This window comes from Anas platyrhynchos, chromosome 3 (assembly GCF_047663525.1).
Source record: "Anas platyrhynchos isolate ZD024472 breed Pekin duck chromosome 3, IASCAAS_PekinDuck_T2T, whole genome shotgun sequence".
In the NCBI taxonomy this organism is placed as follows: domain Eukaryota; kingdom Metazoa; phylum Chordata; class Aves; order Anseriformes; family Anatidae; genus Anas; species Anas platyrhynchos.
In genome coordinates, this window is record NC_092589.1 from 115,693,675 (window position 1) to 115,719,106 (window position 25,432).

Here is a 25,432-nt window from a genome sequence, read left to right on the forward strand (position 1 = left end):
CCGTAAGTCCTTCCTGACCCATGTCCCCTCTGGAAGACAGCAAAGTGTGAGGCAGAAGTTTTCCCTCCCTGAAACACACTAGAAAAGAACGGAGCATCAAGCTGGAAGACCAGGAATCTACTGATGTATGTGAAGGTGTTGCATATGAAATCTTGACCTTGTACATGCACTTTCTAGTTCAGAAAACAACGCTCTGATATTTTGTTTTTAGTCTCAAACGTGATTTGAAGCTCCGGAGGGCAGGGTTAGCATGTTTTACACTGTGCCATCTGTCTTGGGACTAGTTCAGCCATGGGAAAGTGCTCTTAAGACATACATAATCATATCTCTTCTATCTCTAATCTTTACAATGCCATGTTAATTATTAATTTATTCTAATATCGCTAGAGAGCAATAAACTCAATAATTCTCCTTAAGCACGTGGCTTTCATTCCAGTGTTGCTGAGATTGTAATGCTGACAGATAACAAACACAGTGGAAGGAGTCAGGGACTTGGGCCAGATCGAGATCTTCTCACACAAAGTCTGTGTGAGCCTTTCACCACCTGCCCTTAACACGGGAAGTTATCACATTCCTCTCCAGCAGTCCTCCAAAGTGGACTTGGGTAAATGATAACAGCAATGCCATCACCTGCCATTAGGAGGAAAATTTTGCTTTTATAACGTTACAAAGGTGGGAAGTTCCACGCCGGTTGGCTGATTTCTGTGGGAAGCTCAGCAGCATGCCCTATATAATGCAAGAGATGAGGGGGACCAGCTTTCATTTCCACTGCAAAAATGGGCTCCAGCAGCTTCCTGCTCTGCCTAGTGCTTCTATTATGTTATGCATACTGTACTCCAGTCTCTGTAAGTAGAAACCTGATTTCTACAGGCTCCTTTCAGTCCAGAGACATCCCATAGCTTATACTGGCTGTATTTTATTTTCTTTCAGGTCGGGCATCTCTCTGGCGGAGCTAGTAAGTGCTCTGTGAACTGTTTTGAGTTTTGTAGCATTTTCTTTTGCCTGCTGTGTACCACCACATCTGAACATGTGTTTTGTCTGTCTTGCAGCTGCAGATGCTGACGCTGGTGATACAACCAAAGATATTCCAGACATAAACTTGGGTAAGTTCATGTCTAAATTCTCATCCAGTCCTGAATCTAGCAGTACCTTCTCCCTGGTGACCAATGATAGGTTGCATGGGAATGGCACCAAGCTGCTCAAGGGGAGGATCAGACTAGGTATTAGGAAAATTTTCTTTATTGTGAGGGTGGTCAAAGACTGGAACAGGCTTCTTAGAGAGGTGGTTGATGCTGCATGGCTGCCAGTGTTCAATAGGCATTTGCAAAATGCCCTTAATAACAGACTTTAAATTTTGCTTACCTGTGAAGTGGTCAGGCAGTTGGACTTGATGACCTTTGAAAGTCTCTTCCAACTGAACTACTCCTCTCTATTCTGTTCTGTTCTGTTCTGTTCTGTTCTGTTCTGTTCTGTTCTATATTGTGAGCAAAATGCTGAAGATTCAGGTCTCTTGTGGGTGAAATTGTGGTCTAGACAGACTGCAACTTTATGTAAGCAAAGAATGCAGGCACATTTTACTTCTGAAGTTTGGCCTGGTGTTAAGAAAGTAACACATCTTATGAACTGAAAGGCTCCAGAGTCTCCCCCCATCTCTATATGTTTTTTGTAAAGTATCTCTTTAAAAGTATCTTTTGTAAAGTATCTTTTTGTAAAGTATCTTTTCCCTAAGATAGCTTAGTCTTAGGGAAAAGTCTCTAGGAAAAAGACACAACCCATTGTACAGTCTTCCTCTACTTTTTTTAATGTCCTCTAGTGCAAATTTCCATATATCCTTCTAGATGGTGCACTGAACAATGTTTTTCCTGATGCATTCCTCAATATTACTATGTTATTTAGAGAACAGTCTCATTGTGTGACTGTTGCCACTGCCTGGCAGCAAGCAAGAGGTTATAAAACTAGACACAGATAATCAATGTCACCAGATTTCTGCCATCAAAAATACAGATATTGCTGAGTAGTAAATATTGAGTTGAAGCTAAGGCTAGACTGTCTTTATTTTCTATAAGTGCCTGTGGATGTAACTTTGTGTGAGTAGGCTCACTATGGCTTTTGAGTTAAAATATTTCTTTGATGTATTTTATAGCCCATTTACATTACCTTTCATTAAATTTCTTTTCAGCTGCTGGACTGGACCTCTTTCAGGGTGATATCATGCTCCCTGTAAGTAATTAAAAACTTTATAGCTAGCATTTGACCTAATTGTATTTTTGGTACAAATCAGCCCATCTCCACACAGCAGCTGTATCACCAGCTGTTAATTCCCTTTTCAGAAACAGCAGCGAAATGCCATAAGAAATGAGAGCTACAGATGGAACTTCCCCATTCCCTATATTCTGGGCAATGACCTAGGTAATGCAAATATTTTATTCAAATTTTAACTCCAATCCTTGTTTGCACTGGAGTCACTGTGATAAAAATTTTACTTTTTTTTTTTTTTTTTTTTTCCCAATCTGGTTCTTTCACGGTAAAATTCACAAATAACCAGATTGTTCCTTTACACCAATATCATTTTTTCCCTACAGCTATCATAACAAAACATATTTTAATCAAATACAATTACTTTTGTTTTAAATCATTTTTTTTCTTTTGGTCCCATGCACAAGTCTGTGTGTATTACCTCGCTGGGGTGAATGATATGCTGTGTCTTAGAGGTGCTTTGTTGTTGACATGTTTTCCAGATCTGAATGCCAAAGGAGTTATTCTCCAGGCATTTGAGATGTTCCGTCTTAAGTCTTGCATTGACTTCAAGCCATATGAAGGAGAGAAAACCTACATATTCTTTATAAAAGGAAGCGGGTAAGGTTATATCAATTTATGTGTAGCTCTGCTGTGTAGAATCAAATGAAAATTCATTTAATCTGACTTCAGCAGTCTGAAAGTTTAGTCTAAGTTTGTTGTCAGTAGAGAAAAAGAGGCCACCACAAAAGTAACCCACCTTAGATCCAGCTTGGAAGCAGCTGCCTCCCTCTGCTGACTGCAGAGGACAGAGGACAGCCTGTAGATGATGGGTTGACCATGAGCCAGCAGTGTGCCCTGGTGGCCAAGGGGGCCAATGGGATCCTGGCGTGCATTAAAAGGAGTGTGGTCAGCAGGTCAAGGGAGGTGATCCTCCCCCTCTACTCTGCCCTGGTCAGGCCTCACCTGGAGTACTGTGTCCAGTTCTGGGCTCCCTGGTACAAAAAAAGACAGGGATCTCCTGGAAAGAGTCCAGCAGAGGGCCACAAAGATGATACGGGGCCTGGAGCATCTTCCCTGTGAGGAAAGGCTGAGAAACCTGGGTCTGCTCAGCCTGGAGAAAAGAAGACTGAGAGGGGATCTCATCAATGTGTATAAATACCTGAGGTGTGGGGGGCAGAGGGATTTGGCCAACTTCTTTTCAGTGATTTGTGGGGACAGGACAAGGGGCAATAGCTACAAAATTGAGCACAGGAAGTTCCACACCAACATGCAAAAGAACTTCTCAGTGAGGGTGACGGAGCTCTGGGACAGGCTGCCCAGGGAGGTTGTGGAGTCTCCTTCTCTGAAGATATCCAAGGCCTGCCTGGACGCCTACCTGGGCAACCTGCTCTAGGGAACCTGCTTTGGCAGGTGGATTGGACCCAATGATCTCTTGAGGTCCATTCCAACCCCTACAGTTCTGTGATCGTGTGATTCTGTGACATTCAGATGAGGAACTTGAAATGGGCATTTAATGTTAGGATGGCTACTCTTTGATGAGGGGAATCCTATTATTGCTGGGTTTTCTTCAACTGCTCCCACTTTCCAACCTAGGGTTGTTTTATATCCATAGTGGATGAGGTGACCCCAAAGCACACCCTCTTAACATACCAAGAATGTGAATAACCAGAATTTAGATTTTGAAATCTGTGTAAGAAAGGTAAAAAACAAACAAACAACAAAAAACTGTGGGAAGACAATTTATTGTACTATTGCTATTATTTCCTATATCTAAACACACTGTTAAAGAGAACTAGAAAAGGACAAAAATCTCATTATATCAGCTGTGAATGTTTCATGTTCTCCCAACCTTTATAAAGCATGTAGACACTTATATTTCTGCCCTTTGCTCTGCCTTGATATTCAGATATGTGTCCTAAAAAAATGTAAACCATGATTTTTGGCAAGTTGCTGCTGAAGAGCCTAGTACCAGAAACTCCTTGGCAGCAGCTATTGAAGACACCACAGGCTCAAGCTCTGTTTTCAGTACCCACTGAGTATGGTTTTTGAAGCTTAGTTTACCTTCAGGGTAGAGTACCTATAGATATTTAGGTACTTGGTCAGTACTTAAAGAAATATTTATAGTGCTATAATATAGTTTGCATTTAAAGTGAGCAGACAGAACTTAAACGCAAAGAAGAGGACGCTATCTGACAGTAAGACCTCTCTCTTTCTCAGGTGTTGGTCCATGGTGGGGGACCTGCAGACTGGACAGAACCTCTCTATTGGGGCAGGGTGTGACTACAAAGCAGTTGTAGAACATGAGATCCTGCACGCTTTGGGATTTTACCATGAGCAGTCAAGGATGGACCGAGATGACTATGTGACAATCTGGTGGGATGAAATTCTTGCAGGTTGGTTTTGAACATCAAGTCAGATTTTCTAAAGTGCAGGATTATAAGTATCTTTCTTCCCCCAACATATTTGAAAACTTGCTTAAAGATATGACTTAGAGACACTAGGTCACCCCAGAGGACCCTGTAAATCAGTCTGTAACTAGATTTTGATACAAATTCCCTGGGGAAAGGGCAGAGACTGTCGAAGGCTGTAGGAGAGAGAATCTGCTTGGAAGTCTGAGGACCGTTACCCCTTGGCTCCACAACTGGTTTGCTCCCTGATTTTGAGCACATCACTTCCCCTCTCTAAGGATCTATTTTCTCTTGCCACATAATTACAAATCGTAAGCTTACTGGGAGGGTGTTTTGGGACCCCGACATGTTCTGAGTTTCGAGGTGGCTCTTTAATGAAGGGTTCTCCAAAATCTAAAACAGTTTTTATACTCGGAGCTTGAGATTTTCCAGGGACTGGAAAGATCTACTTTGTACATAAAGAAGCCTCAAAGTGATCAGATCAGATAGGACACATAAAATACGGTTCTACCTTGCTCTCCACTGCCCAATGTCTCTGGCAGATACTTGCTTTCAGGTTTAACTCCATCAGATTCAGTGGCTTTCTGAGTCTCCACAGTCCCCCTTGGAAGTCTCTGCTTCTGTCTTCTGTGAGGGCTGGTTCTGTACTACTTTTTGATCAAATATTTTTCTGGAAAAGAGTGAATGGGAGTCTACATCAAGTTCCAAAAGGCATGCTAGCAAAGACATGAAGTATAAACTCTGGTTCCCAACGGTGATGCTTTGAGATGCCAGTGCAGCAAAGTTGCCCTGCCATCACTCATGCTCTATGTGGAAGCCAGATTACTTAAGTTTCCAGAGTAATGCACTCAATATTTTTGCATAGAAGTTAAAAATACATGCAAAAGGCTTTTCAGAAAGTAACAGGATTCAGGGAACATCGTGTTATCTTTTGGATAGATAAAAACTGCTGGTACAAGCAGTTTCTGCTGACATCCAAGTGCATTATATGATATTTTGAATTGCTCCCAGCTGAATGGCCATGTGCATTCCTACTTGTCTCTGCCCTCTGCATGCTGTCTCTTGTGGTGGCTGAGCAGGAATGTGTCTGTTGATCTTGCAGACCATGATTTTTATTGCTATCAGCAGCCCTGAAAACAAATCACCTTACTACTAATTAGGTCTCAGCTCAAGTCAAGGTGATGAAGTTGATGATGTTAGTAATAGTATCTGGATTCTGACTTTTATGGAGTGCATCCTCAGCAAGTTTGCTGACAACACAGAGCTCGGAGGAGTGGCTGATACCCCAGAGGACTGTGCTGCCATTCAGAGGGACCTTGACAGGCTGGAGAGATGAGCCAAGAGGAACCTCATGAAGTTCAACAAGGGCAAGTGCTGGGTCCTGCACCTAGGGAGGAATAACCCCAAGAAACAGCACAGGCTGGGGGCTGACCTGCTGCAGAGCAGCTCTGCAGAATGGGACCTGAGGGTCCTGGTGGACAGCAGGATGACCATGAGCCAGCAGTGTGCCCTTGTGGCCAAGAAGGCCAACAGGATCTGGGGGTGCATGCAGAGGAGTGTTGCCAGCAGGTCGAGGGAGGTGATCCTGCCCCTCTACTCAGTCCTGGTGGGGCCTCACCTGGCGTACTGTGTCCAGTTCTGGGCTCCCCAATACAAGAGGGATATGGAGCTGCTGGAGTAAGTCCAGAGGAGGGCTACAAAGATGAATTGAGAGATTGTCTGTGGTGTATTAAGTGGCCACAAATGTGGAACAACAGAAAAACAATACAGATTATGTTTTTTTATTACTACTCTGAATGAAGCTCTGGATCTGGGCTGATACCATTACAGTCAACTCCTATATACTGTGTACATTTCTATCCATACTCTAAGCTTTCATTTTCCAGTTAGGCAAATTTCTTAAGTAGAAAACTTCTACTGAAGCCCTTTGAAAGAACTAAATGATTAGAGACAGAATAGAAAGGTTTATTTGCTGACCTTGTGTTGGATTTAGCCATGTTATATGTCAGAAACATAAACACTATGCTAGCCTGCAACTAGGACCATCACATATACCTTCCACCTTGAACAGAGACCGCCCTTAAAAGTCAGACAGGCATTTTTTGCCAAAATATACAGTTTTGGGCCATACTCCATCTAACTGCTTGTAGATGGTTGCATCAGTATGAGTTTGTATCAGTATGAATTCCTCTGTGTTGTTGGGGTCAGCACGGACAGGATTTACCACGTTACAGAGAAAGGCACAAAATTCTAGACCGTAAAAAAAAATATCTATCAAGGCTGGATTTGTGCAGTGCCCTTCAGTCTGGGGTTTTGGTTTAGTTCACCTCAATTTGCAGTAATATCTGCTCCTCTAAAAGGAAATAAGGCTGATATGATTGTGCCATGTATATATGTGTGTCCATCTATCCCTGCATTAGTGATCTGTAAACCAAATTTAATAGCATGGTAACACTTTTGGCCATAATGCATTTTCACAGACTTCAATGCAGATAGCTGCTGGCTAGAGAAGAGATCCCCTGTTCAGGCTGCTATTGATAGAAAAGATGATAAACCTATAAGATTTCAGAGAAAACACACAGGAGAGCCTAAGAAATGAAACTGCCTCCTCACTGTATGGTTTGTATCTTCTAAAAACAAATGGAAGTTACCCTTTGCCTGGTAATGATCTGAAAAACGTTACACATGCCTGTGTACTGCCAAGGTTTTGTCTCCAGCTATAAAAAGCAATAGCATGTAATTATCAAGATTCTTACTATTTTTGATTAAAGGTGCAATTCAGATACCTGCAAGAAAATAAACTCAAGCCCTTATACAATCTCAAGCCTTGGACTGAAGACCTTTGTGCCAAGAATGCAGCTGCAAGGAAGGGCAGCTGATACACAGAGAAGCTGTAATTATCCACTGAGTGCAGCCATGTGCTGTTTCTTCTCAGAGGGAAAATGCCAGATATACTGAAAACATTATTTGTGATTGGAAATGCTAGGAATCTTTCTTTATTTACTTCCATGCCAAAGTATGTGAAATGGCTCCCTCTTCCTGTCCCATTAGACACCTTCATAATGAAAATTTTTTTCTAAGAACAAATGATTTCACCAAGAGTCTTTGAGACACATGTTTCCAAGAGACATCTCCATACCAATACCAGAGCAATATAATCAATCTAGGGTAAAACAAACTATTTTTTTTTCACAGATTCCTAATGTGCCCTTTGCTACAAAGGAGACCAGAGCCTGGGGGCAATCCAGGACTGCCATACCTGGCTCCTTAGGAAGTAAAAAGCTCCAGGACTCCTCCTTGTTCTTATGTGATCTAATATTCTGGGAAACTTTTGCATCAATATTCACAGGCTCTGGAATGAAGTACATTAATCCTTAAGTTTAGTCCTTCAGGATGCTTACCATTAGACCATCTAATCTGATCTCCTTTACATTGTTCTTTACAGCTCATTGATATTTGACTTCGAAGCTACTGAAGTCATATGAGGATGCAAAACTGCAATCTAAAGACAATGCTTTGTTGTCAAAATTACTTCATAAACCAATCTTGCTACATTTGAGTATTTTATCCTAAAGTAATTGCTATCAGGTAGATCAATTCTGCCTCATAAAACTGCATTCAAGGGGCCATGCTAAAAAACATTTCCTTTCCAATTGATCTGTGAGATGAAAAACTTTTCTGTTCTTTTACCAGACAGAGAACACAACTTTCTGAAGTATGATGACAGCTACATCACTGACCTGAACACTCCCTATGACTACGAATCAGTGATGCACTATGCACCGTACTCCTTTAACAAAAATGACAGTATCCCCACAATCACAACGAAGATACCAGCATTCAATGACATAATTGGACAACGTCTAGATTTCAGTGCCATCGACCTGGAAAGACTTAATCGCATGTATAACTGCAGTAAGTCATAATTTAACCATGACAAATGGTTATACTTCTCAGCTGCTCTTGAAGCAGTATTGAAGGGGCACTGTGGTGCAGAGACCCAAACTGTTTACTCCCTTCTCGTCCCTCTCTTTGGCTCTGCTAACTGCTTGCATTTATAAAAGTTACTTAACAGTTACTCAACAAAAGTCGGGTTATGCACATTTTCTTCCATGATGCTCCTAGGGGCTTAGACATGTGGTTGTTTGCTGGTACGTGAGCAATTTCATTACGCCTCTGCTGTGAGGTGAAGGCAATGTACTTTGTCCTCTTTTACTGATGTTCAGTCTTAATTAGATCATTTTGCACCTGGGATTGGCTGATTCTAGAGTCTGACACTCCATCAGCTGGTTGCTGATCTGGTTGAAGATGTTATCACCAGGTGTGATTGTCAGCAACAAGTTATTGTCCCTGTGGATCTGCCATTAGAAGTGCAGGCAAACTCTGCTGAACCTGCCTAAGGTGGCTTGCTGGACTTTGCTTCAAGTGGATGCTCATCAAGCAGATTGTGATTGCTGGGGTTTGGGCTGTCACTACATGATGTCTATACTAGTATAAATAAACCAAAACAAGCACTAAAATTAGAGCAGAAATACTCCAGTTTTCTTTTAAATGATACAATACTTCGGAGATAACCATGTGTGCATTTTTTTTTTCAGCTTCAACTCACACGTTTTTGGATCAGTGTTCTTTTGAGCTTGAAAATATCTGTGGCATGATTCAGAGCACCAGAGATGACCAAGACTGGGTCCATCAGCAGAGCAGTGCTGCAGGGCAGGAAGACCACACAGTTTCTGGGCGCTGCAGTGGTAAAGTAACAAACATTTTCCTATGGAGAAGGAGTTAGCAGTAGCAATGGTATCTTGTGCATGTCTGTGCTGGGCTATGCGCTTTAAATACAGCACCTTTAACAACTTCTCTGAACCTGTCATTGTGCTCACCTGTTCAGAAAACCCAGCACTGGCTACTCGGAAAACACATTATTAAACGATCATATTTAGAAGACTACACAGAAAACACCTATTTGTAATGTTTCACATTAAGCAAAGCACCGTTTTTCTTTGCACTTGTCTTGGCACTGTGGGTCTGAGCTTATGGTTGCACCACTGCTTTCATTAAGCTTTTAAAGCATAGTGGAATGTTCTCCACTCCAGCAATATAAGAGGGGACAAAGAACAATCTTAACCCGAGGACTGTTGATATAACCTGGAAAGGGATTTACTGCAGCTTCCAAAGTCTGAGTAAGAATTATGTTGCTCCATGATAAGAATGGAATAGCACCCATAAGCTACTCATAAACATGTTTGGAAAGTGAATGATAAGTTAAGTTTGAGGAGTGCTGGCTTTGGAGAAGGAAGAAAGTTACAGTGCTTTTTTTATGATAGGAGTCTAGGGATAATTTTGTTTTTAACATGCTATTTTTGCCATTTTTCACAGGAAGAAAATCCCAAGCAGGGTGGAGTGAGTCCCAGTGAGGGTTACAGGTGGCTAGCTTACAAATGAGAATAAAGATTAAGTCCCAACAGACAGTTCTGAAAAGCAAAAGCCTGATTTGTTGTTATTTAGACATGGAAACCTGCAACAGACTTTAAAAAAGAAAAAAAGTGACTTTGGTATATTTTGCCTAAGTTCAGGGTGAAGGAATTGTGGCCTAAAGTGCATTCAGTTGTGCTTTGTTGCTTTTCAAAAAAGGCAAAGCTTGACTTGATGTAAACAGGAGGAGACTGTCCCCTAATGTGACCCTGCCACTGAAGAGAAGAGATCCTTAAGCACTTGTAATGCTGGTGGTTGTCAGTCAGGTCTGAGAATGCAATATAACTCAAGAAGACCATCTGACAGTGTCTATAAGTACATGCTTCTAATCCTCATCTGTCTTTTTTCTGTCTTTTGCTCTTTTTTTTTTTTTTTTTTTTTTTTTCCCCATTGTATAATTGTAAATGAAAAAGAAGAATTCAGCTGAGTTTTTTGATATTGTTGGGTAAAATCCAATCTGTCCAAAGTAAGCACTTAGCTTGCACTTATGCTTTAACATCTTGTGACTTTGTGCAAAATGAGTACTGATGTTTCCTGAAGAGTTAACAGAGAGGGCTAGGTGTCTCTGAAGATCTCCAGAGTGCCAAAATGAATTGCTTGAGTAGGGAGTGCCTCTCTTTTCAGAGGCCTTCAAAGGCTCTTTGACTCCATCAGGAATGTAGACATTTTTGGAGAATTGCTTCTGCAGCCATCTCAGGTGGGACCTAATTTTGGTTTCCTAACAGAGATGGATTGTATTTTGCCCAAACAGTGTGACTTCTTGCATTGACTTATTACTGGCTAAAATAAAGGAGGGAAAGTACAGCCTAAAATGTAGAGAGGAACTGGCAGCCTGGCTCTGTATTGATCCATCTATCCTGTTGCTGAAGTCTACTGAGGCCATATCCTAACTGCCATAGATGCTTTCTGTTGCTTTTATTTCACTTTCTTATCAAGAAGGAGGTAGAGTCGGGATCATCTGGGGCTTTGATACCACAATAAGCTCAACAACAAAGTCAGGCACCTGAATAAGGCTCACAGTCTTGTTTCCCACTTGAAGCAGCAGCAACTGTACTTCAATTTAACATTAATTTAACTTAACAGCAATTTTTTACATATGTGCATAAAGCAATTCAGGATCTTTGGCAAAGTTTCTATGGATATGATTTCAAAACATTGTTACCATGTCCTAATGGTAAAGGAAAATGTTGCCTTGACATGGTTAGAGCAAATGTAACAGACAGAACAGCTCTAGTAGCTCCACTGATGATGCAGGTGGCTGTACTGCATTTATGCAGGCGCAGGTTTAACTGATGATAAGCCAACTGTTAGCTAAAACCACAAGAATCCAAGGAACCTGCCCCCAGCAGAGGAGGCTTTCCCATAGCAGCTGAGAGAATTTCACTGTTTAATCTAATCACAGACTGTAATGGGTAACTGAAGAGCAATGCAATACAGATAAGATGTGACAAGTTCATGACATTTGTGGAGATGCTTAATTCCTTGTACACATAAGGAGAAAAGTAGATACTTCAAATCTAAAGATAACTTCAGAGAAACTTAGTAGGAAATTAAACTAGAGGGACAGAAATTCTTTTTTGCCCAATTTGCTCAACCCGAGAAGCTGAGTTTTCAAATGTCTTTGGACAAGTTACTTATAGACCTTATCTCTGCTCAAGGTCAAGAAAGTGCTAGGTCAGTGCCAAAACCTTTTTTGTTATCTTTATCACTGATAAGAAATTATTTTACTCTTTATAAGGTAATAAAGTATACGATCTCCAAGATCTCATCTTTGGATTATCTTCAGTATAAATCAAGTAAAAGATAAATCTGCTAGTTACTTGCTGTCAGTACTGAATCTTCTGTCTCATCTCTGACATTCCTGAGGCATCCAACTTCCAGCTAGACCAACTAATGCAAAACTGGCAGTAGTTTTGCTGGCAATGAGTTCCATATATATGCTAAACTATTAGCCCTACTAGTCCTAAACTACTTTGTACCCCAGTCTGCATGGTTATTATGCACTGTTTCCTCTACTATTTATGTTAGCTTCTACACTTATGCCTACTGAAAGAGTGGAGTTGAAATGATAAATATATACCGTGCAGGTAGCAGGAAAGGTGGAAAGAGATGTTGATGCTCTACACTTTTTTTTCACAGATGCTGGCTACTTCATGTACTTTGACACCAGCTCTGGAAATGCAGAGGAGGCAGCAGTCCTGGAGTCTCGAATCCTTTATCCCAAGAGAACTCAACAGTGCCTCCAGTTCTTCTATAAGATCACAGGAAGCCCTTCTGACAAGCTGATCATCTGGCTTAAGGAAGATGATGGGACTGGAGATGTTCGCACGATGAGGAAAATTCAAACCTTTCAGGGTAATTCTAGAAATGAGAGGAATATATAGAACTTTTGGGAAGGAAAAGTTGGCTTAGAAATCAAAGCATTTTTCTTAAGCTACCAGGAGAGTATGTTGCAGTCCACCTAAGGATTTTGGTATTATGCAATATTTATTATTCACATTTAGCAGTGAATCCATGGGTTGTGATTATGTAATTTAAGTGTTCCACAGCAGAAGTCCCGATGTTCCTAATCTAACAATGTTATGTTATGCTCAGTGAAGGGAGGGACCCCAAACTGCTGGAGATCATTGGCTAGATCTTCATTGGCTATAGTATGATCTGACAGTGAGCAGCTCATCTTTAAAGATTAGGAATACCTGTGCTCTTCTTTAGACATTAGAAACCCCAGCCTGATTTTTTTATACGTCTGCAAATAGAAAAGTATATGTAACTTTGGAAATGTGAACCGAGTTCCCACTTCGGGTGATTTTGCTAAATAGCACAAATTCAGCCACTGCATCAGTAAACATTTTTGCTGTCAAAACCCAAGACCTGTGATCAACTGCCTTTATCAAGCTACTGCATTTTGCAGGGAAGGACAAGTCCATGAAAAAGTGGCCATAACAGTCCATTCTAACACGATGGGTCACTGATCCCCATCCACTTCCTATGTCTTGGTATTTAGCATGCTGCTCTTTATACTAAAGACTTAGCATTCACTAATGTGTGAAGAGTTCCTAGTACAATGTGTCCAAAGCAATTTGATGATAATGCAATGTAAGCATAAAATAATCATAATACCCACTTAAGACTTCCAGTCTTCATGACTCTGTGAGAGGTCAAGTTGTCTAAAAATACAGCTGGAATAGCTACCTAGGAATAAGCTGCTTCAGAATATCTTGCTGATGTCAATGTTTTGCCTTCCTTTCACAAAAGCGGATAATGACCATAACTGGAAAATCGCCCATGTAACCCTCAGTGCTCAGAAGAAGTTCCGATACCTCTTTCAAGGACTAAAGGGAAACCCCAACGATTCATCTGGCGGGATCATTATTGACGATGTCACACTGACGGAGACCCCCTGTCCCACAGCTGTGTGGGTCATTCGGAATTTCAGTCAAATCCTTGAAAACCCATCAAGAGACGTTATTCAAAGTCCTCGGTTTTACAGTCCTGAGGGTTATGCTTATGGCATAAGTTTGTATCCCCAATCCAGCACCAGTGGCTACACTCGCATTGCCTTTCATTTGTGCAGTGGAGAGAATGATGCTGTTCTAGAGTGGCCAGCTCTGAACCGCCAAGCCATGCTCACAGTGCTGGACCAGGACCCTGACATCTTGAAAAGGATGTCTTCAAGCAGAAGTTTCACCACAAATAAAGACCAGGTTATATCAGGTAAGTGTTATTTGCCTGGAGGAACGGTGGAAATGAAAGCCAAAGAATCTGAGTCACAGGACAGTGCAGGAGCCAGAGCTGGGCAACTTTGACTTCATTTTCCAGTTTGGGGCATTTTTCTGTTTATGACTCATAGTTCCTATCTCAAAAGATCATCTGATGCAAAAAAAAAAAAAACCAACACATAGAAGGTTGTTACTACGATTAATCACTGGTATATCTGAGATTGACTCTAAATAATATCGTAGAATCATAAAGCTGTTTGAACTGGAAGGGACCTTAAAGTCTCAACCTCTGCCATGTGCAGGGACACCTCCCACCAGCCCAGGCTGCCCAAATCCCATACAGCCTGGCCTTGAGCACTGCCAGGGATGGGGCATCCACAACTTCTCTGGGCAGCCTGTACCAGGGCTTTGCCACCCTCATAGTAAAGAATTCCTAGTATTTAATCAAAATCCACCCTTTTTTATTTTAAAACCATTACCCCTTATAACAGACTTGTAGAGAGTTCTCCTATGCCGAGGAGCTGGCAATTCCCATTCTGCCTGTGATTTGCCACCACAGGACAACATAATGCCAGTAGAGTGCTTTATTCCATTGCATCCAACAATAATTTAAGCTACAACTATATTTTTGGGGCTTGATATAACTTGAACATACACAGTCTGAATACAGAAGTTCCACACTGTAGCTGTAAAATAAAACAAAATACCTGACAACACCTATGAGATCAGTCTGCAGCATCTGACACCAATTTTGCTTTGCTTGATGCAGACTGAAGACTCTTTCAGACACAGGCTACATTTTAGCTCCACATTTATATAGCATGTTGCATCACAGTTCCATGTCCAGCCCTAGGACTCCGCATGGATGTGGTCATTCAAAGAAATAAGTATGGGACAGTATTGAATTTGCTACAGTGTGAAATACCAAAGATTAGTCTCCATCCCTCCTCACATTTTTCAGTGGAAATTTGGTACATGTTTTTTCAGCAGGATATTTTAAACCTTGGGTATGAATATGTTTAACAGAACCACAGCCATGAACAAAATCTGCCAGACTCTCAACCATAGGTACTTAAAAGATGATGAGGGGGTGTCCTCATGCAGGTGGGAGCTCTTAGCTGATGAAAGCAAGGAGGTAATTTGTGTTTGGTCAGTCCTCAATTAAAGGGGAGTTGTGAATTTAAATTCCCTCACATAGATTTAGAGAGACCATTTCTAAGGTCTCACACAGACCATTTCTAAGCATCTGCTGACATCATTTGTCAGCCCCCCGTGATTTGTTTGCATATCTGAGCCCTGAACTTGATTTTGCAGCATAAATCCCGTTTAACATTGTAACACAGAAAAAAAAAAAAAAAAAAGTTGTCATAGCTCTAGGCTGCAGAACTTTGCAGTTCTTATTTGCCACTCATATTCTCTTTGCAGGTAGTAATGGAACCATAATATGGGGGAAACCATCTACAACTGGAAAATTTGATAGCTCATGCAATTGCTATAGAACTGTAGACTGGGGGTGGAACAGCTTCATCTCCCACAGCCAGCTGAAACGTAGAAGCTTTCTGAAAAATGATGACCTGATTATTTTTGCAGAATTTAATGGTAACGACCATTTTCTTGATTCTCTTTGCAAGTGCAAATTGTTGATCCTTTCTATCCCTTTTTACTCATTCACATTACTATCGCCACCTGTCCCTGAGCCATCTTCTCTTCTAATGGGGATCAACTTTGAAAAGCATTTTTGTGTTTTAGTTTCAAGTGGGTGATGTTGGCTGAAGTGTTTAAGCTCAGAGGAATCTAAATGGCATGGATTTATTGAAGATTCACTTCTTAGCACCCTAACCAGTAGCTATGTTAATTCTAAGCTTTGAACCATCCTAAAAGGCTGTTCCTGTTTTGTTTATTTTCAAACAGAACAGCCACACTTGGCACAATTTTCCAAAGCACAGACTGTTACTGATTTAGCTAACTAGTTGCTATAATTTTAGTATTATTTTTTACTTTGTGCTTTAAATATACAGAACTTGCCATGGTATGGCAGCAGCTCAGTAAAGAACAAATGGACAAGCAGTACTCTCCAATCTAGCCTCTCGGATGAAGAATGTTATGTATAATAATAGTCATGGTTATCTGATATCTTTCACCTCTTTCCATTTTTTAAAGATCTAACTCACCTCAATAATACTGAAGTCCCTGTTCAATCAGAACAATTTGCTGTCATGGAAGGCTTCCCTTTTGAAAGGCAGAAGAGAGCTCTCCAGGATATGGAACCCGTTCAAGATTGGCTGCCTTATCAGCAAGACCCGTGTGTTCCAAACCCTTGCCAGAATGATGGAGTCTGTGTGAATGTGAAAGGGAGACCGAGCTGCAGGTATCACAGACCTCCTCCCTGGTTGCCCTGACTTACCTCTGAACCAAATGGTGCAGCTACTAAGTATTCAGAGTTACAGATCTCAAAGGTCTGTGTCACTGTGTTTTCAAAGAACAGTGGGAACAAAATATTTAATTGCAGAGACTAGTTTCTGTTAGTGACCAGAAGGGACGCCCAAAAGAATCTGCTTCTGTGGTGATTTTAGAGGATGTCCATAGCCTCCAAACAAGGTGGGGATATTTTGATGTGAACCCATCTAATGGGAACTGCCAATCCAGAAGAGTGAGTGTGGGGATCTCAAGGTGGGCCTACGGAGGAGGACAAAACTCCTAATTCACATAAATCTGTGCTTTATTTTCCCAGGTGCCCATCAGGACAAACCTTCTTCTTTACAGGTGAGAGGTGTCAGTCAATGCAGGTCCATGGGAGCATCCTGGGAATGACAATTGGTGGAATTGCTGGAACCATTGTCTTAACTATCGTCCTCATTTCCATGATGGCTAGAAGATAAAGATCTGCAGAGGGATAAATCTAAGTCTGGTGTTTTTCCATAGTTCATCAAACATCAGTTTTCAGTGAAAAATGATGAATACAACTTGTAGAAGACCAGCCAGCGCAGAGATGTTGAAATGCTCTGTCAGCATTTTGCCAGCTGTTTACTTCATGAGACTTGGCAATTAAAAAAGATCATGTTGAACAGTTGTCTAATAAAAGTTCATACACTGAATCTAGAAATGTTCCTTCAAGAGCTACCCAAGATATCTAAAGGGTAAAAATTCATAGGTAAATCAGTATATCAACACTCATTTGCCATGAAGCTATGGTGATTTACAAAAGCTGAGTAGCTATTGTATAAAATTCACAGTAAATTACTATTACGCATTTTTGGCTAGTTCTCTACCAGGGAAATAATTTCATATTAAAGCTAGTTGTCTTTCTAGAAAATCCTGCAACATAAGTTTTTCAATTGTTCAAGTGTAAGTCTATTGTCTGGTCATAACCTTAAAGTTATTTTAAACATCTATAAAATTCTCATGCAGGCACTGGATGAAACTGGAGCACAGCAGCAGTTATCATAGGACAGGATCTATTGTGGTTGCCACTAAATTCACAGCCCTCTAGAAATAATTGCCTCACAAGTCAAGGAGAAGGGTTGGGGTGTATGAAAATGAAGACTGGGTCTGTGACACTGGAGATTTCTGGATAATGTGTTAACGCCTTACTGCAGATGGCAGGAAGCCAGTGATCCAATATGTCCCAAGATCTCTGCTTTGTAGGACTCTGCACTTGAAACTTTATTACCCAGGTTTTCTCAAAAAGCAGAACAAAAGATGTTCAGAGTACAAAAGATAAGTAATCACAGAGGATGAAGCTACCCTTTCATTTATCAGATACCTGTCATAAGGGATGGCAGCTAACGAAAAAATACACTCTCATGACAGTTGGTTGTAAGCGGGGAGCTGGTTGCTGCTTATATTTACACTTGGCTTTGTCCTGATGCTCACACCAGTCCTGTGTGGCATGACAAACCAACCAAATCATTGTGTATTAAATTAAGGCATTATAATTATATATAAGGTGTAAGAGTATCAATCTGGAGTTATTAAACCATTTTTAATGCAAACTTGCAGTTCTTATGTTTGGTTGCTGCTGCTTCTCAGTGGATCCAGGAAAGCAGCACAGGAATGGATGAGAGCAACACAGTCAAAAGCAAAGTGCAGCTTTCTGGAACTCCTGCAGTTCGAGTGCAAATGCTGCACATAGTCCATAGGATACGAACTTTACAAAAAGCAAGCTGCTAAGTGCAATTGTTTCTGGTAGTTCCTCTCCCCAGTGTGCCTGTATTTCAATTGACTCATGTACCTTCTGTCCCTGTTGTCAGCATTGTTGCTTGCCACCCCTCATCAACCAGGAAGAGGAGGGAAAGGCACAGCTCAGGCCTCCTGAGCAGGGAAGCAAGCAGGTGTAGCTTTGCTGATTCCCAGCCCCAAACTTAAGATGTCCCCCCAGGGATGTCCTGGGTCCCCCCAGGATGTCATGGCTATTATATTCAAGAAGAGGAGCTTGTCCTATCTTTTGTGGTGGTTTTTATTTTTAATTCAGCGTGTGTGTGTGTGTTTAAATCAGCAATGGCATCACTTGTGGATCTGAACCTGCCTCATTTACTTAGCCAGGGCAGGACAGGCCGCATGGGGTGAGAGGGTGAGGCGAAATGTGTGGAGATGGCTGGGGGCACCCAGCTTGTCTGAACTTGGGGACCAAAAAGTGACCCGGAGACAAAAATATGTGAGGTGTGTCAAGGGGAGTGCCGGCAGACTCAGGCCATGCCACTTCTCGACTGCTTTCCTGTCACACCATGCAGGGCCTAGGGACACCATGACAGGCCATTGCCACCCTCCTGCCTCAGGGGTTGGTGGTTGGTGGTGTGAGGAGAGGCAGCGCCATGGCAGCACAGGCCGTGGGCTCTGTGGGTCCGCCACAAACTGTTGTGCTCCGATTTGCACTGTACTTTGTCCCTCAGGGGGAAAAAATAAAAATAAAAAATCCAGGAAGAGGCTGTGGAGGGATTAGCAGCACTTATCCCAAAGAAAAAGCTGAATAAAATTTGAAGAGGGTGTAATTTAGAAGCAATGATTCCAAAGTTTGTGTAGAGTGTGTCATATTCCATACCATGGTTTTCTAACAGGAAAGTACTCAAGGAATCACATGGTCTAGGGGTGAATCTGCCTGTCAACACCATGGCTTTTCAACAGCATTGAATCCTGTTAGGTGTTGAGGACCAAAACCTCAAGGAGGCTCTTATTGCAAGTTTACAAGCAGTGGAGCTTGCTGGAGGTGCCACTGAGGTGGGATGGGCAGAGCAGGACCATTAGTTGTTCTGCTTTTCAGCTCTGTCCACCCGCAGCACACCCAGTTTCCTACCAGCTGCTGGCCAGCACGGTGGGCAAGCACAGCTGTTTCCTGAACATGTTTCCTGGGGCAGCATAAGAAGAAAATGCTCTGGTCAGACCACTGAGCCATGACAGCACCAGAGTTCATGGTCCAATAAAAATAAATAAATAAAAAAATAAGGTTTCATAACTGCACACCTAACAACTAAACCCCAGTTTTGAGGTACTTTGATTTTCATGGAGTGCTGTAGTGTGTATAGTCATCCTGGACTCTGTTTTTTTTTTTTTTTTTTTTCATATTGAGGGTATGGCACTGGGCACTATCTGGGGACCACCCAGCTGGAAAAGCAGGTCTGCAAAAAAAGACCTAGGAGCCCTGGTAGGCACCAAGATGACCTGAAACCTGCAACGTGCCCTTGCTGCCAAGAAGGCTAATGGTATCCTGGGTTGCATTAGGCAAGGTGTTGTCAGCAGGTCAGAAGAAGTGATCCTTCCCTCCACTCAGCACTGGTGAGGCTGCAGCTGGAGTGCTGTGTCCCATTCTGGGCTCCCCAGTACAAGAGAGACCTGGGCATACTGGAGGGAGTCCAGGGGAGGGCCACCGAGGTGTTCAAGGGATAAGAGCACACCTACGAGGAGAGGCTGAGAGAACTGAAGCAGAGGAGGTTTAAGGAGGGATCTTATCACTGTATATAAATATTTGAAAGGAGGTAAAGGAAGGTGAGTATCTGGAGGGCAGTGAAGGTGAAGCAATGCTATTTTCAGTGGTGTCCAGTGCCAGGACAAGATGCAAGGGGCACAAACTGGAACACAACAGGTTCTGTCTAAGCATCAGGAAGCAATACTGTGCTGGGTAGGTGAGGGAGAACTCGCATGGGCTGCCCAGACAGGTTGTGGAGTTTCTTCCTTGGAGATCTTCAAAAGCCACCTGGACATGGTGCTGGACAACCTGCTCTGGGTGTCCCAGACTGAGCATGGTGTTGGACCCAATGACCTCTAGCAGTCCCTTCCAGACGTGACCATTATGTGCTTCTGTGAGGGTTCATAAAGTCTTTAAGCAATGAAGGGTGAAGTCTGAGCTTGATGTATAAGTAATAATTGTTCAACAAATGTCACAGTCCAAAACTCTGAGCAGGGAGTATGGGAGAAGGCAGGTCTATTACTCAGAAACATGTATGTCACAATTCCATCCTTTACTATTTTTCCTGAGATAGAATAAATCAGAGGAAGGTGCCAAGGTATTGCCTTGTCCTGATCCATTGCTAAAGAAGGTAGGGGAGAGACCCCATGTTTTCCAGAGATGAGATAACCCTGGTAGGTTTTTGTTACAATGCACTTTATCTTAGTGCTTTATGGTTAAGCAAGAGGAGGTAAGAGTGATGGCAATTGTCAGGAAACAAGTGCCATGGCAGCCCTCACTTCAGAAGATGGTGTGTATGGAGGAGGTTGAATTTTGATCAGGACAAAGGGGACTCAGGATGAAGGATGGGGCTGGCTGACCAAAAATAGCCAGCTGACCAAAATACCAGATTCCTGCGGTGAGCAAGCTGTTGGTGAACCACCTTGTCCTTGCCAGAGACCTGGTTCTTGCTACTGAGAGAGGGTAGGAAGGGGATAGTGTGGTTGCTGCCATGAGTTTGCCTTTCTTTTCCTTTTGCTTTTCCTCCATTCAGCACTCACTTCTGTCCTTTATTTCCTCCCCATTTTCCATGATCCATGCATAGATACAAGTGAAACCTTGGCCCCTTGTCTTTAAAACTGGCACAGATAATTTAGTCATTTCTCTTTCACAAACTGTTGTGCTTTTTGTAATGCTGGCAAGGATCTTACCTTTGAAAGATGGCCCGTCAGTGCCAGACAGCTCAGCATCACATCCTGATTTTTCATTCACATACAGTCTAGACCCAGGCTTGCCTAATTTGGGATGTGTGATGAAATCTGAGGGGTGAAACATCAGCAGAAATAAAGTGTGGTGGGACTGTACTGTCTCCAGAGACTTGTGCATTGCCATTTATGAAGAGACAATTGACTCACTGAGAGAGGATGGCTTCTGCAGCAGATCAGAGCTGTACAAGCTCCTTACAGAGTGGCTTAGACCGAATGGCTGTCCAAAGGCAAATTTTGCTTGGAATGATGTGCAAAGGTCTGACTTTCAAGTTTCCATTGGCTATATATTTCAAGGAGATTCTGGATTTCAAACATTTCTTAGTCTCTAACTGCATTCTAGTTTTAGTGTTAATAACTACATTTTCAAATGAAAAACTGCTTTTGGTATAAATAATACACTTGATTGATGCTTGATTGTTGTCTTCATTCCTCACCACCTACCCATACCAATCCCTCACACATTTGTAACAGTAAGCAACAAGTTTCCCACCCTGGTCAACACCAATGGCCTGGGAATGAGTTCACCACCAGTAAACATAGGCCTGGTTCCCTAGGAGCCAAATGGGGCATATGGGGCTGTACCACCTGACTGTTGTACTTGATATTGGCCTCAAATTTATATCTTCATGACTGTCATATTTTACAGTAAGTTTTGTAACATTTGTGTGTGCTACAAATAATTTGCAGGCTATTTCACAGTCCTCTGCTTGAAATAAGAGTCCTGCCTTTAAAGGCATACAGGCTTGGAAATAACTGATTCCACAAACGTAGTGTTAAAGCAATAATTTATATAAAACCTTTCATTTTACCTGGCACATGCTGGTTTATATTCATTGCAGAATTGACTCTCTGAGCCCTCTGAGTGTGATTCTCCTCTGGAAGGAGACCCAAAAATACAGACTTCATAAAAGAGACTCCTTGCATACAAAACACTTAATAATTGCATCACCCTCTGTGGCAGAGGGCAGCAACCCTCTCTTTCTTGCCACATTACATCTAGGGAAGGACAATTATAATTACAGATATAAAGCTTTTTTTCCTTTTAAAAAGTGCCACAGAGCTTCGAGTACATCCCATCTGAAAGAAAATCACACAGGAATCATCACAGTCTTCTTCTTTTTTTTTTTTTTCTTTTTCTTTTTTTTTTTTTTTTTATGAGTCAGAAGTGAGAATCTGAAATAGGCCTTCTCAGTTGTGAGTCTTTGGCTCCAGGAAGTCTTCAATAGAAATGAGAGAGCATCATACCCGATAGCTTTCCAGACTCTAATAGGAGGGTAGGTGAGAAGCTATGGGGTACTTGTTTAAATTCACAGGGTTTTGGAATCATTCAGAGATTTGGTAGAAGAAATACAAAAACCGCTGGACAACAGCTGTGAGTAGCACTGCGATTCATGGCTCAGTACTGCACAGTGCTAAGCACCCTCTTTAAGGCCAAGGATTCTTCAATGTCTTTACCAGCACTTGAGGGCCTTCTGATCCTTCCAAGCTTCAAACGTCTTGTCATTTCTTCTGTTATTGGCAGTCCCTCTAAAATTCCACCTCACAAAGCTTCCCTGCCTTACACGTTAACCAGAAAGGATTATTCCAGAAGAATGCACCAAGGCACAGTATAGTCAATGGGAAGCAGTCCACTGCTTGACGACTCACAGACGCTCTTTGTGTGTGTCTTGGAAAGGGCAGAGTTCCTTTCACAGTTAAATAGTTTAGCGTTTGCAATGCCTCAGTTAAGCAAAGAATATGACTTGGAAGTGTTTTCAGAAGAGCTGGATGGCTCTGAAGAAGATACTGTGTATTTTCCTGCAAAACAAAGTGCAGCGATTAGACAGAAGGACAGACGGTGTGAGATACTTCGGCACTGCAGAGTTAAGGACAGTTAGACCTTTCCTGATGACCTGATGCTGGCTTCTGTTTCTGGATGACGGCAATGCTGGTGACCACAGAAGTCAGTGTTCTTGGTGACACATCCACGGTATGTCAGCCTGAACTGAGCATCGTGCCACACAGCAGTAAAATTGCTACTGCTCACACACGTGGAGGGACTTAGTAGTCTTCCTTGAGCATCGGGGTACATCTAGGACATATGTTCCCAAAATGAATCCCAGCTCCCTCCCTCCTGTGTCCAAAAGGCTTTAAAGTAAGACCCAGGTGCCCCAGGTGCAGAGAGCCCTGAAGGACAGCATGGAAGAGAGGTCATGGCACAGTGCTAATAATACTGGAGCTGTAGGTGGTGGCAGCGTGGAAGGCAGCTGTAGACACATGCCGTTTTTGTGGTGGGAGGCTTCTGTATCTGGTTAGTGTGAGGATGTAAATTTACTGCACTGTAACAGAGCTGGAGATTAACTTCTTGTTCCTGTACCTGACTATTACCAGACCCTTAAAAAACAGCTGCTTGCTTACATTAACTTCCTTTAAAACCCACTTTGACCAAATGCCACCATCTCCTCTGAGCAATGACTGGATACAAAGGTCACCCATTCAGGAACAAAATTATGTGTATTTTCAGCAATGCTTCTTGCAAAATAAAATCATAACTGAAATGGTGACATCCACAGAATGACTTCCAGGGAACCTTTGAAGAGATAAAATTCCAAGCTCCAGGGTGGTGAGGATTGTGTGAATACTTAACTGAGGAGCACTGCATTGTGACATCATTAAGCTCAAAATACAGCCCAGTTAGTGGCTTTTAGACTTGGTGAAACATCTAATTCATATTTTCGTGTTAGACAGTTACGCTGCTAGCATTATGCTGCAATCATGAACAATTATGCTAGTGATGCCAATGACTTGTGTAATTAAAGTTCCTTTGCACTAGAAGATGAAATACCATCTATGGATGGATGGACGGACTGGTAGGTATTGGGACAGACAGACCCTGGGAATGGGAACTCAGACAAAACCTTGCTAGTAGTTCAGTAGGAGAGAGCTCTTGTCACATACCTGTTTTGCCACATAAGTTGTTGAAGGTTCTTGAAAGTGGGTAGCCCATAGAGAACATCGGTGACACCAAGATCAGGGAGGTTGACTGTGAGAAAGAAATTGATTTTTTTGTTAAAAGCCTAGAACACTCTTTGTAGCTGTAATGAGGGAAGAAAAAGGCCACAATTAAAAGCTGTTCAGTAGTACAGGCAGGGGGCAGGTTAGATGTCTGTTTGGCATTGAGTTCACCCATTTTCATGTTTATGATGGCGGTGAAGGAGATTTATAGGAACTTTAAAAAAATAAACAACACAAAAAGTAACAGGCTGTCTTTAACAATTGGCCAGGGAACACAGCTTAAGCTCCAGAGTCTGTCCATGTCAAATGGTACAGCGTTCCGGTCCCTTACCCTAGGGAGCATATACCTTAAGGTAGCCAGTAAAGCTAAAATTTATATACATGTACTTGGTGATGCCCATTGAAAGCTGCTGAGATAATCAAAGGCAAATTTAACTCTGCACACTAGAGGGCGTTGGAATACAATTCTGTACAGTCCAGTTAGGAAGGAAGGAAGGGAGATTTTGCTGCTGAAAGACATTTCTTTTTCAGATCTTGCATAGTTGGAGAATTTAATGGGGTTCCTGGAAGAGGTATGTTAAAACAAAACAAAAGAAAAACAAACAAACAAACAACAACAACAAAAAGAAAACATCTTTCTCTGTTCAGTCTGACAGTTTATGGTGGGGGAAATTAGGCAATTTTGTGCATTGTCACCTACATAATAAAATGGTAGAGAAAGAAGGTAAATTAAACACATCTAAAACATTTGATCAAAGGCTTTGATCATGCTTTATTTATTCCTTTTCAGCAGAACTGCCAAGGGAATAGGTCAGCTCCCACTGCAGGGGGCAGCTTCTACAGTGTCAGCTTGAGTTGGAAGTGTCTGCCCTGAGAGATTTTGTTTCAAATGAATTCATGAACTGAGGTTTAACAACTTAAGGCTTAACAACTTGTTCTTTCTACTTTATTCTGTTGGATATGTCCATTAGGGAATGAAGAAATTGCCATCCCTAATGGTAGTTGTACAAGTTATTCCTTCTTTCCTACCAGCTTCTTGGGGAAAAGGAATTGTTTTCCCACAATTGGAATAGCACTACATCCAGCACATGGCATTTTCAAGGCAGAGACAAGGAATAATACTTTAAAAATGCATTAGGAGATGTTGCTAGGTATGAATTCCCTGAGATAATCCTGCAGAAAACACTGGAAAACTTGGAGTACTAGTTAAAAAAAAAAAAAAAAAAAAAAAAAGTGGATTATTCTGGGGATCCTATATGAAAAAATATTGGGCAGAAACTGCATCTTTCATGTCTTATCTTGACATGACAAGATGCCTTGATGTGCCAGATGTCATGGCAATATGATATTCTTAATTTATGTACGTTCACCCATAAGGAGAGCAACCGATTCCACGATTTCCCCTAGCTGCCTACAGAATAAGTCATCCGTGCTGTTGTCCTAGGTGGGCGGTCA

At 41.9% G+C, this 25,432-nt stretch overlaps 2 protein-coding genes across 4 annotated transcripts in view; one reads left to right on the top strand and one right to left on the bottom strand.

Annotated features, from left to right (window-relative positions):
- Positions 1 to 718: 718 nt before the first annotated feature.
- MEP1A (meprin A subunit alpha) lies at positions 719 to 16,932 on the top strand. Its single transcript, XM_013105110.5, has 14 exons — positions 719 to 845; positions 931 to 955; positions 1,050 to 1,103; positions 2,180 to 2,220; positions 2,331 to 2,409; positions 2,739 to 2,856; positions 4,456 to 4,631; positions 8,340 to 8,561; positions 9,245 to 9,394; positions 12,258 to 12,473; positions 13,374 to 13,832; positions 15,263 to 15,436; positions 15,998 to 16,205; positions 16,569 to 16,932. The coding sequence occupies exons 1-14, from the start codon at positions 777 to 779 to the stop codon at positions 16,714 to 16,716; spliced, it is 2,139 nt and encodes a 712-aa protein (XP_012960564.4). The 5' UTR covers positions 719 to 776; the 3' UTR covers positions 16,717 to 16,932.
- A 4,819-nt stretch (positions 16,933 to 21,751) lies between these two features.
- Positions 21,752 to 25,432, bottom strand: part of ADGRF5 (adhesion G protein-coupled receptor F5) — a 38,345-nt gene continuing 34,664 nt past the window's right edge. For all 3 annotated transcript variants that reach the window (XM_027455352.3, XM_027455349.3, XM_027455351.3), the window contains 2 exons: positions 23,921 to 24,005; positions 21,752 to 22,780 (listed from right to left, as the gene is read on the bottom strand). In XM_027455352.3, the coding sequence (XP_027311153.3) occupies positions 22,704 to 22,780; positions 23,921 to 24,005 (162 nt within the window). In that variant the 3' untranslated portion in view covers positions 21,752 to 22,703. The remainder of the gene's footprint in view (positions 22,781 to 23,920; positions 24,006 to 25,432) is intronic.

Coding starts and splice junctions, on each gene's coding strand:
- MEP1A (XM_013105110.5), top strand. CDS start 777: ATGGGCTCCAGCAGCTTCCTGCTCTGCCTAGTGCTTCTATTATGTTAT. Junction 846..930: donor CATACTGTACTCCAGTCTCT/GTAAGTAGAAAC, acceptor ATTTTCTTTCAG/GTCGGGCATCTCTCTGGCGG. Junction 2,410..2,738: donor TATTCTGGGCAATGACCTAG/GTAATGCAAATA, acceptor CATGTTTTCCAG/ATCTGAATGCCAAAGGAGTT.